This window comes from Capronia epimyces (genome assembly GCF_000585565.1).
Source record: "Capronia epimyces CBS 606.96 chromosome Unknown aczIQ-supercont1.7, whole genome shotgun sequence".
Lineage (NCBI taxonomy): Eukaryota > Fungi > Ascomycota > Eurotiomycetes > Chaetothyriales > Herpotrichiellaceae > Capronia > Capronia epimyces.
Window position 1 is genome coordinate 1,066,177 of NW_006912910.1, and position 14,347 is coordinate 1,080,523.

The following is a 14,347-nucleotide window of genomic DNA, read 5'->3' on the forward strand; positions in this document are numbered from 1 at the left end:
CATATTGGTTTCGAGTCCTGGTTTATTTACATTGCAGGAGCTACATGTCTGTCCAGTGCTCTCAAGAGCGAGGCGACGACCGTGGCATTCGAGGGTTTTGTGCCTATGACCGTTTGCTGTTCGCCTGTTCAAGCATGCCCAGCACTTTGATACTGATGGTGTCTTGGCCCAGCTTCTGCTAGAAGGCCTAAACAGCTCGGTTCCAGATGGAACCTCCCAAAATGCGGCTCCGTATATTCCACGCCAGTCCACGCCATGCAAAGCATGTGATCAACACCCCAAGTCCAAGTCAACGCTTGAACAACAGGAAAACACCGATCCAATGCTGCCCTTGCAATAATGTCATGATTCGTTATTTCTATCCCTCGTCCGGCCGGTTCTGTTCATCCGTGTGTTTCCAGGCCGCAAATTTCTTTTGCCGATGGGGTATGTACTCGTATGTACAAGTCCAGGTCAGTCTAACCAACGTATGCCTACAGCACCGCAGCGACCCCAGCAAGAGCAGCAAGGACGGTTCCTAGCGCTGCGCCGTGGGCGGTGCCCTTGCCCCATGGTGCCGAATTGCCCGCAGAGTTGGCAAACCCTGTAACGGTGGCTGTGGCACCGCCGAGGCGTGCGCCACCAGTGCCGGCTGCAACGTTTGTAACGGGATTCGCAACCGGGGTGGCATTGGGAACAGAGTCCGATCCCTTTGAGATTTCTTGGATATCGTCGGTAGTCGAGTTGAAGACTGTTTGGGCCAAAGAGATTTCGTTGTTGGCCAGATCGTAGACGACATACGCGGAACGCAAGAACGTGTCACCCAGAACAGGCGTCGATCCTTGGGCGGGGGCGATGCCGAAGAGACAGGCTTCGGCGCCGTTCTGGAAGGTCAAAGGTTGCCCGTTCGAATTGGTGCCGGCGTCGAGAAACAACTCGTCGTAGGGGACCTTGATGGTTTGGCCCGAGAAAGTAAAGTCAAGGGTGGCATTGGACGAGGCCAAACTGCAGTCGGCGTAAGCGGCGGCGACGCTGGACGAATAGACCGCTGAGACTTGGTTGTATATCTCTTCGGCGATGTCGTCGGGGAGGTAGGTGAGTGTGGCGCCAGAGTCGAGAAGGACGGCTGCTGGCAGGGCGCTGGACGATGACAGGTTGGTGCCAGCAATGGACACGCCTGTCAAAGCGACTAGGAGCTCATAATAGCCGCCGTAGCTCTGAATGATGGGTACGGTGGCTAGGTCCCCTTCGTACTTGGCTGTGTTGACACCGCCGAAGAGAATCTGACCCGTCGAGGCGTCCAAATCATTTAGCCACAGACTGTAGGCATTGGAGGCGATCTTGCCGGCATTGACCAGGGCTTCGGGCAGGTTGGGGTAGGAATCAAGACCTGCACGATTGACTTGGACCTCGTTGGAGACATAGCCAATGCCCAGGACGCCCTCTTGGGAGCTGGAGACCTCGCCGATGCCAAATTGGAAGTCAGTCAAGGCCACCCCGCCAAAGTGGAGGGTGTCGGCGACATAGTCTCCGGAGGCGCCTGAATCGTCGACATATGAAATGTTGAAGTCTTCGTTGATCAGCTTGTAGGTGGAGGAAGCGGTGGGGTCGTAGGTGCCGCCTTCGCAAGGACCAGAGCGGGAGGAACAGAAGGAGGAATTGGCCGTGTTCACCCACAAATCCGAACTGCCTGTGTCGATGTGTAACTGAATAGATTGCTGAGGCGTGCCGAGAGTGACATTCGCATAATACAAACTCTGTTCGTTGTCTAACGTCTGCTCGACGGTGCCTGCTCTTTTTCTCAGGCGGGACCGGTCGTGCGCGAGGATGTCTTTGGGGGCTCTCCTTTCGATGGGCAGGCTGAGGACACTTGGGGCTGCGGAGCGAGGAGCCAGACGGATGGCGGATATTAGAGGAGTGGTGAATGCGGCGAGGGCAACGACAGCAGCAATAGAGGATCTCATGCTGGAGCTGAAAGGACTGTGGGCAGATGTTGCTTTAAGAAAAAATCCCTTGACTTCACTCCTGCTTCGCCTTCTCTTCTAATCGCAATCAAGGAAACGGGTGTCAAATAAGCCGTACCGGGGACATGAAGGGTGAAGTGCGGTGGTGCAGCAATGGGCGGCGAACGAAAATGAAAGTAATGATAGTTCAGGTAGCGAAAGGAAGCAACAGAAAACAGAGGACGAAGAGAAGTAGAGACAAGACAGGACAAGAAAAACTTATTGTTGCTATTGTTCTATAGTACGTACCGGTACTCGTACTCTAGGAGAGGAGCACAGAGTAAGTCGACGTCGTCACGGAGGACAAGCACCGCCAGCACCTGCAGGCAGATCAGCGTCATCTAGACGATGATGCCGTGGCAGTGGAGGAGGAAGGTGTGGGCGCAGCGCTGCAGCCGCCACCAGCCGCCACCAGCAGGCGACACGATTGGACAATACGGAGTACACCGTACACAATAATACACTGCCGGCTGCCAGATCTTACCTAGACCGATCTTGCAGGGCAGGATTCCAGGCGAGAGCTAGGCGGAGCTAGGCCTGCACTGCACTTGGCGCAAGGTCGTCTGCTCGGCGATGACGCGGACTGTCTGGTACGGTGCCGTACCCCGGCCAACGGTGTCTTCCTAGTACGGATTCCTATACGGAGGAGTCGCCACTATGTCCGTGAACAACTGTACGGATACGCTGTACGGAGTATATAATTACAGGCTGACGCGGCCAGGGGTCTGAGACGAGGCGACACACGAGGCCAAGAGCTAAATTTGGGGACAACAGCCTGAGCCTCATTACGCAGCAGCAGCACATATGTAAGCCTGAGCCCGCCGAAGATGCTATTCTTCTATTAACCAGCCTGTCAGTCCTGGCTGAGGCCTCCTCAGACGGGACCTGAAACTATCTTGTAACAGTGACACTGCCCGGGTAGGGGAAATCTCACACAACCCTGCGCTCCGTACACGGACACAACAGACGCTGGATGCGCATAATGAGGCATCTGAGATGAACCACCGCATCTGGGAGGCCTCGTCATCTCCATGCTGCACCATTCACCATCCACCACCACCCTTCTTGATACGTGATACAGCCAGCCCTCTGAGGTGTCCCAGTTGTCTCCTCCGGCCTGGCGCACCGGCTATAGCACATATCCGCTGCATCCCACATTCGTCCAATGTCGTATCGGCCGCGTATCTTCCAACTCGACACACCACCACAGGATCTCTTTCGCCCGGTCGATCTCTCCCCCCAGTTCATGTGCTCGCGCCAGGGCGAACCATGCCTCTGAGTTGTCCCAGCCAGACCCTTGTTTCGTCAACGCCGACAACAGTCCATATGCGCGATCTCGCGCCGCAAGCCGGTTGAGGTTGTCCGGCGTCTTTTTGAGTTCGTCATCTTTCGTCCCGCCTGAATGGGTCGCTGCTGATCCCGGTGCCGCTGTCGGGCCGGTGGCTGGGCCGGGCGGTCCATCTGCATCAGTCATGCCATTGACCGCGGGCCCCTCAGAATTCCGGCTCAACTCTCGCTTGTGTCGCCGCGATCTCTCTTCCAGCCCTTCGTCCACCTGGCCTTTTCCGCCGTCTATCCTTGTCGCCAACTCCACTTTGCGCTCGTAGTAGTCCAGAAGCACATTACTCAACCCCACGATACCCCCAGCGTGGTCGGCAAGGTACATCAGACACTGTTCGTACTGATCTGCCGCCTCTCGAACTGCCTCGCTGTACCCCTGGCCCTCTTTCTCCTCTCTCGCCCGTGCAATGGCCATCGACAACTCGGCTCGTTCGTAGTACACGTCAGCCCAGATCTCATCAGAGCTTTTGCCGTTGCCGCCCCATCCAGCGTCACCGAACGCTCGTGCTGAACTCTCCACACTGGCAACCATGCCCTCGATCTTCATCGCAATTTTCGCTGCCTCGTCGCATGCTTCTCGTGAGTCGTCAAAGATGCTGGCCCGTCGGTATAATGTGGCGATAATTAACCAAATCTTCACAAGCACCGTAAGCGCAAATCTTTGCGACGTGGCTGCCGGGAACCGCGCTACCGCATCCGTCTGAGTCGTGTGCGACCCTGCCAGGGGTAGTCGTACATCCTGCTGTGGCGGCTGACTTTCATGGCGAGCCGGTCGGGGCAGCTCATTATGAGATGCAAGGTTGTGATGAATCTCCTTCAACGGCTGTTTGGCTTCTTGGCTATAGTCATGGTTCGCCGACACTGGCACAACCGGCACGTTCTGTGAGGAGAGAGATTGCACTTCGGGTAGGACTTGAGCCGTTTCCCCCCCGGGACGAGAGTTCGATGTCGTCTCACGGCTCGCTTCGAAGGATTGTCTGGTGCTGTCCCGGTGACTGGTGTCTTTCCTGCCTCGACTCCGCGAGCGGGACAGGCGCCGCCTAGGTTTCTCCTCTCTGGAATGCTCATGCTCATGCTCGTGAGATAGAGGAAAGATCTTGTGCTTGTGCGGTAATCGTTTCTCGTCCTCATTCGTAACTTGAATGGCCGGTGCGTGCGACGGCAGAGAATTGGGCCGCGTCTTCTCTTCCACGACCGATGGTGCTTCCTTCGCTTTAGGCCCTTTCTCAATTTCACGTCCTATCCTTCGCCGAGAGAAAAGACTGCCTCGAACGCTCTTCACCGTACCGGCGGAACTCTTGGGGGGCTCCACGTTCCTTGTCCTTGATGTCTCCTCCGTCCCAGCAAGGCCCCCAAACCGGCCGAAGAGCCGAGAATACAATGCCAGCAACTCATTGCTACGGTTGACGGCACTGTCCGGCCCTTCAATCAGTTCAGTCAGAGCAAGTTCCGTGATTCGAATCTCAAGAATCCTTTGAAGTTCCTCGCATTCCATGTCGTCCACTAGTCCTGGCTTCTGCCCTGCGATTGACGTTTTTTCTCCTCCGCTAGCTAGAGTGCCAAACATGACATCGGCCGGCGAAAATTGAGCCAGTGCAGCAACACAGCTCTGGCTCGCATTCTCAAAGTCCTGCCGCGATGTGAGCAGAAGGGCTAACAGGTGCCAGAAAGGCAATAGCTGCCGTGGTATTCGAAAGGAGTGAGCCGCTGTGTCTTCGGCCAACTCGGATGTCAGGACTTTTTTCACCACTGCAATTGCTCGGTCAATGTCACGCGTCTCTGCGAGCAACCGGCTAAGTGCGTAGAGTGATTCTAATTGCTGATGGGGGGGGAGTGTCTGCGCCACAGCCTTGTGAAGACATTGGAGAGCCTCCGATTGCAGAGCTGACCTATGTTCGCTGAACGGAGTCCATCGAGCCCACTGGGACTTCGCAATGCCAATGGCCCGGTAGGTCAACTCTATCAAAGCACCGGATAGAGGATGTGGTCCGGAGCCGTTGGTCTGCAAAGCTCCATTTGGCGCTTCCGAACCATTCGGGATGAGATCGGACGATGCAGATCCAAGTTCTGCCATAAGATCTTCGAGCTTTAAACACAATTCATATGCCTTCTCAGCTTCGGGTCGCCGTCCGAATGCACAAAGACCCTCAATTCCCTCTGCAATTGTTCTCAAGAAAACCTCATGGCTGTCTCTGTCACTACTCGGCCCTTCAGATTTGGCCTCTCGAGCACGTGCCCGATCCATCAGCTCGATGTATGTATCCAAAGCCTTATAAGCGAGGTCAAAATCCGCCAGGGCTTTGTGTACTTGAAACAGTCGCCTTAGGATAAGTGTGGAGTGGAAAGTCTTTGTCGCAGCCCGATATAGCATGTCAAGCACGTTTCGCCCAACCGAGTTGCGGCCGCCCTCTCCTAGATCTGAATCTGACCAATCTGGCCCGCAAAGAACGTGCCAGTTGTGTATTGCCTCTTCCACCCACTCTTCGATGACAGTGTTGGACTCGTGGGCTCTTGGGAACTGGGTATGTCGTAATAGCTCATTCTCGCAAGTCGTCTCCGCTCGACGCAATTCTGTTGCCAGGTCCGGACGAGTGATGGAGGCTACTTGGAGACTCTTTGGGCCCTGCTGCAGGATAGCTGACAAAAACCGATAGTAAGAACGCCAAACCGCAAGTTTCGACAGATGACCAGGCCCGTTACCGTATGTCGAGGGCGAGATGTCTTGATTTCTGACGGCCAACACTGCCCAATGACGATATGCCTGGAGGCGGAATGGCAAAGACTCATCAGAACTAGCTGTGGGAGCACCGGATTCGTGAGGTTGATGGAAGCCAAGTGCGACACGAGCAAGGAGCTGCTGAGCCCAGTACAGCAGTTGAGGGGTTGAGATGATCAGGCTTCGATTTGAGTCCAGCCATGGAAGAAGTGTGCTATGTAAATCTCCTCCATTCTTTTCGTCGCCGGCCTGACCCAGCAGCATTCCCCCCATGTATACGCTTTTGACCACACAGATCTTGGTCCATATAGAAGTGGCATCGGCAGCGGTTCGAGAAGGATTGAGGTCGGGCGGAAGGATCGACTTGTCTGTTTGTAATAGGCCAAGCCAACGAGCCCATAGCAGGGACGTATGGCCCTGCACAACCTCTTCAAACGACTGCCCATTCGCGCGTAGTTGTGTTTCGAGAGCAGAGACTCGGGAGTCTGGCAGAGTCGAACTACGGTTTGCGGTGCCAGGTCTTCGACTCGCATAGTTGGCGATTTCGAGCTCAAAACTCGCGACCTCAACTAAGCCTGTAACCAATGTCAACATCGAACAGGATCCAGGGTCCAGCGTGGGAGCCATACATTTCCGATCCGGAGCATGTTTCCGGATTTTTCTGATGAGTTCTGGAAGGTCTTGCCAGTTCCCCGCCACGCGCGCTGTATCAAGGAGGCCAATGTACCGCTGGGCCTTGTCCTTGTCATGATGTACCTGCCCTTGATTAGCCAAGAGCATGCAGAATGTCAAGATCCAGGCAACGAAGTACAGGGAGCACGGTCATTGTGGCCGTTGTATGGGCCTCTTTCCATACAGTCAGCAGTCAGCTGTTCAAGTTGAAATTGGAAGCGTCAAGTCATTCGGATTTGGAATGCATGGTTGCAGCTCCATGGACGCGCATCCGTTGGCATGAGTTCAATCCCCGTTTATCTGAAAGCCGGCGGGTGTCGTACTCAACGGGTTGTTGCGACTTCGGGGTTGGAAAGGTGACAGTTGTCTGACAGAAGTCACTGAGACATTTGACCGTGCCATGTCTCCCATCCGCCCTGTCAGACAGCTGCTGATTTTTGAGTTCAGACTGCGCTCGTCGGAAAAACCTCGGCAGGCCAACCTGATGGCTCCCCAAAAAATTCCTCGACGACAATACAGTTGTTGGATGTATGAGTTGACAGCACCGTCTTATAGTCTTATTCTTCTTCGCGATGCAGGCTGACAGCTCTCTACGAGCCATCACCAATCGCCTCAGCGTGACGCCAGTCGAAGATCTGCCTCGAATCTGCGGCTTTCTCGCCAATCAGCTGGCCAACTGTTCACTCGAATCGCAATTCTCCGGCCTCAAGGGTAGCAGCTCGTCTGTCACCACCCACAAGCTGAAGACACGGATTGGTTCTCTGCTCCAAGACAGATCTGCATCTGGGCGACTGGCTGCTGCAGTCCTTATCAAGGCGGTCGTCGAGCATGGCGGTTCCAACGCAGTCTCGGCTTCTGAGGGCTGGGCCAGAGGTCTGCTTGGTTGTTTGAATAAACCCGATGCCACCGAACTCAAGAAGCTCTATTTGATTACCACTACCCGCATCTTCGTCCTCACACAGAACCACCCTCATCTGTTGCGGGAGGTTACAACTCCGCTGCTCCCGCACTTCATCAAAACCTGCCTTGTCCTAATCAAGCCCGTCGAGACCCAAGGTGGCGAGCGGTCTACCCGAGTCCCAAGCCCTTTACTGGACACTGTACTGAGATGCTGGGCCCAGCTATTGCCTCAACACGCAACAGTTTTCCGTCCAGAGCTTGCGCGCATCAAGGCGATCTGTCATGGCCTGCTGGGGAGCGAGGAGTCATCTACTTCGTCCAGAGAATTGGCAATCAAGCTCCTATGCCTGCTATTGTCATGCGCTTCAAAGAATACCTTTTCTCAGGAATGGTCTCAGATTGTCCTCAAAATCATCAGTGCCGCGCATGAAACTGTGGACCAACTGTTCAGAGCTGTGCTCGAAGAATATGAATCAAACGATCCTGCTCGCCAACAATCGATTGGTAAACAAGATTTCTCCCACGAACCACATCTTGTCGGGCCTGATTCAACTGGGCTGGAGCCATGGACTGGCATCTATCAGGGGAGCTTGAGACTTTCAACATTGCTGGCCTGGCTCGGAAGTCTCCTTTCAACACCTGAATCTCAGACTGTGGGCGTTCCGGTGGGTAGAATCGTTGACCTCACCGCACGGATTGCGGCAGTGACTGTCCCGACAAGCCCTGAGCCCTTGAAATACCATAAAGAAGCAAGTAGGGAGGAGAAGGAAGAACTCAGAATGAATCTTCCGCTCCTCCATGTGTCTTGTCTGCGTCTGCTGCATATCATGTGCACAACTTATGGGCAGGCCCTACTGTCCATATATCGAACCATGGCCAGTCAAGCTGCAGCTTTGCTCCAAGCCTTACCCGACCAGGAAGGAGTCCGACAGGGCGTCTACGACATCTTCGGTTTCTTATTGGAAGCATCGAATCCAAATGATATCGCATTGTCCCGAGATGGTTTCTCAGCACTAGTCACAGAATGCTGCTATGATTTGAGGAGGGCCGTGCCAGGGCTAGAGGTCCGGACCAAGACAAATGATGCTACAGAGGCATCGCTGAAGGTGAACTCTGCCCTCACTGCGAACAATACCCAGGAGAAGAGTGCCAGATATGCTCGACCTTTCTTAGAAAGGCCCGACGTTTACGCTAGTGCTTGGAGCTTGCTGCCCAAACTCCTCAAACACGGATCATGGCCACCAGCTCCCCGACAGTTAAGGACAGAGATGGATAGGCTGTCCGTGTTGCTCGGCCATCGAGAAGCCATGCTGGCAAGCGTGATGCGCCCAGTGCTATCGAAGAGCGGCAAAGCGAACGGCCCTAGTCTGCTGCCATTTCTTGCAAGGTCGGCTGCCAACGATTTCACGGTTGAGGCATTACTCAGGCCTCGAATGCCTGTCGTACAAGTGGATCCATCCCCTGCGCCGCATTCTCCACTCCCCCAAGTCTCACCAGAGCCGGAGAGCGAAGAAGATGATCGTCAGCCTAGTGACGATACGCGGGCCCAAGTCGTTGGCGACTCTTTCACTGAACAAGACAGCAGCTCACGTAGGGCTGTGGAGGGAATTGTGAGCGGAAATGGGCTTCAGGACATTGTTACCAAGAAACGCACATATATCGACGTCGACGAGAGTCTTCCAGAAATTACCATCCCACAAGAGACGAACGAAGAGAGGGAGGCCAAGCGGCTGCGACCAGAGCAAGGTCTTACCTACGCATCGACATCGATACGAGAGGAATGGTCGAAGGAAGACGCGGCGAGGGACAACCTTCCTGAAACCAGATCGGCGAGCTCTCTAGCCGGTGCTGACAGCCGACCGCAGATGGGAATCTCGGCATCAGATCCAGTCTCCGGTCCCTCTGGAAGGAGAGGACCAGCTGTAGAACCGGATGGCGATGATAGTGACGATTCTGAGATCCCGACGATTGATGCTGGCCTGGATACCGACGAAGAGGACGAATAATTGGGATGCCTCCGGTGAGATTGTACCTGGTAGCATAGCTGAGAGAAATATACCTACCTACCTAGGTAACTACCCGGCAAGCCGATCACATTGTCCACTACTGCCTCGGATGCATCATAGCTACGTAGGTGGTAATTATGTATTTTGCAGACAATCTCGGTTGTGTAACATCCATGCCCCCTCGACAGAAAAGATGCTGTCTGACAACATGTTGGCCTTAGTGCTTTTGCTAATTTGGCGTTATATTTTGCTGTCTGACACTGGGACCTTGGCCCGCGTAGCTTGTGTTCCAGGTGACCGCCGGTAACCAACTTGAAACATCACGACTTCACACACGCGTCAGGCAGTCAGGACAAAGAGACGCGTTGTGGCCACACGTCCACCCTCTTTGCTTCTCTGCTCTTGGCACCATCCACCAGTGGCAGCGGAACTGAGTGAATATGATAGCGCTCTAATAAGTCGGCACTATTTTGTTCGCCATTCGTATAGCCGGTTGCACCAGCTCATCTCCAGAAGTCTAATTCTATCGAAACTCCATCACAAGCCTTCTTCAACATGCCCATGGCGAAAAGAAAGGCGGTCGAGATAGTCGATCTCACCGGCGACGATGATGATGCCAACGGACCGGCACACTCCAAGTACTCCCGATCAAACTCGTCCTTGTCGACCGCGCAGGCCCGTGGGTCTCTCCCAACACCACCCTCGTCTAGCCAGCCCGGACAGGGACACTATGCCGCTGGACTTGCCCGCTCCAGCCAGCCGACTTCGACACACGGCAAGACAGAGCGCGAAGGCTGGCTGACATCCACTCAGGACGAGGAGGCCGACATTGCCCGAGAGATCGATCTGACGCAGGATTTCGACGACGACGTGTATGAGAACTATCAACTGTACGGGATTCTCAACACCAAAATTGTCGGATGTCGGTTTTACGACGGCCGAGCAACTGTGGGCGAGTATGTGCGAGTCCGTCGCGAACCAAGCAACCCCTACGACAGCAATGCCATCCGGATCGACAACGTCCTCCGCGAGCAAATCGGCCACATTGGACGCCAGGTCGCTGCAAAGCTGGCGCCTCTGATGGACGCTGGCTCGCTGCTGATCGAAGGTGCGCTGACGGGACCTAAAACGTTCTACGACTGCCCCATCGGTCTGAAATTGTTTGGCACGAGCGACCCAGTGGCCAGTGCCGCGCTCTGCCGCCAGATGCAGGACCTGCGGCTGCCGGTAGGCGACTTTTTGCGCGCGGACAAGCAGCGAAAGAAACGCATGCAGGAGCTGGAGAAGCAGAGAAAGGCTAGGGAAAAGGCTGCTGCGGCCATGCAGAAACGGGGCAATGCTGTATTTGACCATGAAGGTCCTAACCGATACAGCAACCTGAACACGGCGCCTGGCATAGGGAGCAGTCAGTGGACAGATACCATGGACCAACTCCTCGACGGGACAGCCACATTCAACCCTCGTGATGTGCAGGACGTGGTGAACAAACTCGGATCCGGTGAGGACGTGCTGGAGAAAATGCCCTTGGCAGAGCAGCCACGGCAGCTGGCCACCGTGTTACTACCATATCAGAGACAAGGCCTGAAATGGATGCTGGATCACGAATCGCCACAGCTGCCCAAGGACCGCGATGATGTTGTGCAAATGTGGAAGAAGGCGGGAACCGTCTACACCAACATCGCCACGAATTTCTCCTTCAGCAAGGCGCCAGAGCTTGCAAGTGGTGGTCTACTCGCCGATGACATGGGACTCGGTAAGTCGTGCATGGAGACACTTTTGCGTCTTAGTTAGGACGTCGCTGACTGGAACTCTCTATAAGGCAAAACCATCCAGATCATCTCCCTCATCGTCGCCGACCCGCATAAGAACGGACAGCCCACACTCATCATTGCACCGCTCTCTGTGATGAGCAACTGGAGCCAGCAAGCAGCGCTTCATGTGAAGAACAAATACGCACCGCGAATCCTAATCTATCACGGCCAAGGAAACACAGATCTACCACCAGGACAACTGAAAGAGTTTGACATTGTCATCACGACCTACCAGACAATGACACGCGAGTTGTTTTCATATGGCAGCTCGAAACCGAAGTCGACACCGGCCGCGAGGGGCCTGTTCTCTATGGCCTGGCGACGGATCGTACTGGATGAGGGCCATCAGATCCGCAATCCCAAGTCCAAAATGTCCCAGGCTGCGTGCACACTTGTCGCGCAATCCCGATGGATCTTGACCGGGACGCCCATCGTCAACAATCTCAAGGATCTATACTCGCATGTCAAGTTCTTGCGTCTATCAGGTGGCTTGACGGAATTTGAGATCTTCAATTCCACATTGATTCGGCCACTTAAGAACGGCGAGAATGGGGCTCGCTTACTTCTACAAGCCCTTATGTCAACCTTGTCTCTTCGCCGGATGAAGGATATGAAATTCATCGACCTCAAGCTTCCAGAGATCACCTTCCACAAGTACGCCATCAAATTCTTACCTCATGAACAAGAACGATATGATGCTTTCAAGAGCGAGGCCAAGGGTTTAGTGGAGGCAGCAAAAGCAAAGAAGGGCGACAACACCATGACCCACCTTCTGGAAGTTCTTCTCCGACTCCGCCAGACTTGCAACCATTGGAAGATGTGTGGTGAGGACAGAGTCAAGAAATTGCTCGAGCTAGTGGAGGGCGATGTGGCGGTGGACGTAATGAATCCTGCAAATCGCCGGGCTCTACAGGACGTATTGCAGCTCCAGATTGACTCCCAGGAGGACTGCTGCGTTTGCCTCGACTCGTTGAAAAGTCCAGTGATCACGGCCTGCGCCCACGTGTTCTGTCGAGACTGCATCGAGAGGGTGATTGAGAGGCAGCACAAATGTCCCATGTGCCGTGCCCAATTGGCAAACAACGACCAACTCGTTGAACCCGCGGCTGGGATCGGGGAAGGTGACGAGCTAGATCTCGAGATCGACTCTGATACAACGAGCAGCAAGATCGAGGCCCTCGTCAAAGTCCTCAAGGCGTCAAAAGCTGATTCGGAGGTCAAGACGGTGGTGTTCTCACAGTGGACGTCTTTTCTGGATCTGGTGCAGACACAACTTGTTCAACAGGGGTTGAGTTTCACGCGACTGGATGGCAAGATGAACTCGGCGCGCCGAGACGCCGCGATCGATTCTCTCAACTCCGACCCTTCATGCAAAATCATGCTCGCCTCTCTGTCCGTCTGCTCCGTCGGACTCAATCTTGTTGCGGCCAACCAAGTCATACTGGCGGACTCTTGGTGGGCGCCCGCGATTGAGGATCAAGCAGTCGATCGTGTCCATCGGCTGGGACAGACCCGAGCCTGCAAAGTGATCCGCCTGGTAGTCGAGGGCACGATTGAAGATGAGGTCTTAGAGATTCAGACGCAGAAGAGAAAACTCGCTAGCGACGCGTTTGGGGAGAGGAAAGAGAAACAACGGCACGAGATGCGTGCAGGCACGTTGAGGGATATTGAGAGACTGTTAGCATGAGAAGCTGGATGATTTGGTTGCGATTGTGTGAAAAGAGATACCCCTGTTTAATAACCAGCTTGTGGAGAGCGGAATACTCTGCGGATACTCGGTACTTTGTAAGCAACTGGCTTTTGACGGGACAGATTTGATAGCAGGCTGGGCAATATGGACTTTTAGAGTGTGTCACTAGATCCTGGATCTGAAGGGTGATGAGATTGCCCGAAGCAGCCGAAATCAGCATCCATGGATCCCGCTGTCGCGGAATCGATTGACAGCTTTCATTCTGTATCCCGCTGGCACAGAGCTGCTTCAATATTCTTGCACTAGAAGCTCCTCCAGTATTTGTATCTCACCGAGAGATCCTTTCGCCTCTAGGCTGCAATCAGGTCGCTGGGCGCAGTATCCGTGCCCTCAAGGTCGGCAGCATTACCCCCAAGAGAGTGCGCGGTCGGAAAATTCGACCGGGAAGTTGATGGCCAAACTCAAAAGTGGTGCGAGAATGGTCTGATATTGTCTCTAGTTTCGTGCATAATAAAGGCGCCGGCTGGAGACTGGAAGCTTTAAAACGCCGGGGCGCCACAGCAACGAAATGGAACAGCCAGCAAGAAATGCAGGAAAAGGCTAGGACAACGCCTTTTAGGACCTCCGAGCAGAGCCGCCGCAGCTTAGCCACGGGCAGAACGGGGCGAATGTTGAAATTGGACGCCAGGTTTGCTTATCGCTGGCAGGGTGGATGGGCGCGTGGCGGGTGTAAAGTACCACTGCCTAGTAAGTACTAGCAGCAGCAGCTGGAGCACATGTTTCTGTTTCTCTTCCCTTCTCTTCTTTGCCCGCGAGATCCTTGGCCAGCGGCGGCAAGGCAAGCCGCATCGAGTGCAGGAGGGCTGGTTGTGAGGAGACGAACAGGGTGACCGAGGGTAAGAATGTGTTGTATTTTGCTTCACCGCCTGCATTCACAGTGATCTCGTGGACACGTCCATCATTGATTGCTCTCTCCAAGGTCGACGTCACAAGGGATGGTGGAGGCGGATCCCTGAGGTTTAGCAGGTAGCGATGGAGGGCTCGCAGGGGTGGCAGCTCGTCTGTTTGGCCCACCGTCGGGTGTTTTGTGCAGCTAAGGAAGAAGCTCGCAGCTCCCACGGCCTCAACAGCAAAAGAAGCTGCACAACGCGGGTTCGTGCGGGGGGGCAGAACCAAAGTCGGCGGGCGGCAGCAGGGCGAGCGAGCGCAGCTCAGCACCGTGCCCGGCT

The 14,347-nt window shown here is 54.7% G+C and overlaps 4 protein-coding genes across 4 annotated transcripts; 2 read left to right on the plus strand and 2 right to left on the minus strand.

Annotated features, from left to right (window-relative positions):
* Positions 1–473: 473 nt before the first annotated feature.
* Positions 474–1,943, minus strand: A1O3_08184 (uncharacterized protein; the record flags this gene model as incomplete). The annotated part of the gene is made up of 1 exon (XM_007738283.1): positions 474–1,943. The coding sequence occupies one exon, from the start codon at positions 1,941–1,943 to the stop codon at positions 474–476; it is 1,470 nt and encodes a 489-aa protein (XP_007736473.1).
* Positions 1,944–3,111: 1,168 nt separating this feature from the next.
* On the minus strand, positions 3,112–6,819 carry A1O3_08185 (uncharacterized protein; the record flags this gene model as incomplete). Its single annotated transcript, XM_007738284.1, has 2 exons — positions 3,112–6,614; positions 6,669–6,819. The coding sequence occupies 2 exons, from the start codon at positions 6,817–6,819 to the stop codon at positions 3,112–3,114; spliced, it is 3,654 nt and encodes a 1,217-aa protein (XP_007736474.1).
* Positions 6,820–7,283: 464 nt separating this feature from the next.
* A1O3_08186 (uncharacterized protein) lies at positions 7,284–9,617 on the plus strand (the record flags this gene model as incomplete). Its single annotated transcript, XM_007738285.1, has 1 exon — positions 7,284–9,617. One exon carries the CDS (start codon positions 7,284–7,286, stop codon positions 9,615–9,617), a length of 2,334 nt encoding a protein of 777 aa, XP_007736475.1.
* A 555-nt stretch (positions 9,618–10,172) lies between these two features.
* A1O3_08187 (uncharacterized protein) lies at positions 10,173–13,115 on the plus strand (the record flags this gene model as incomplete). The annotated part of the gene is made up of 2 exons (XM_007738286.1): positions 10,173–11,370; positions 11,437–13,115. The coding sequence occupies 2 exons, from the start codon at positions 10,173–10,175 to the stop codon at positions 13,113–13,115; spliced, it is 2,877 nt and encodes a 958-aa protein (XP_007736476.1).
* Positions 13,116–14,347: the final 1,232 nt, after the last annotated feature.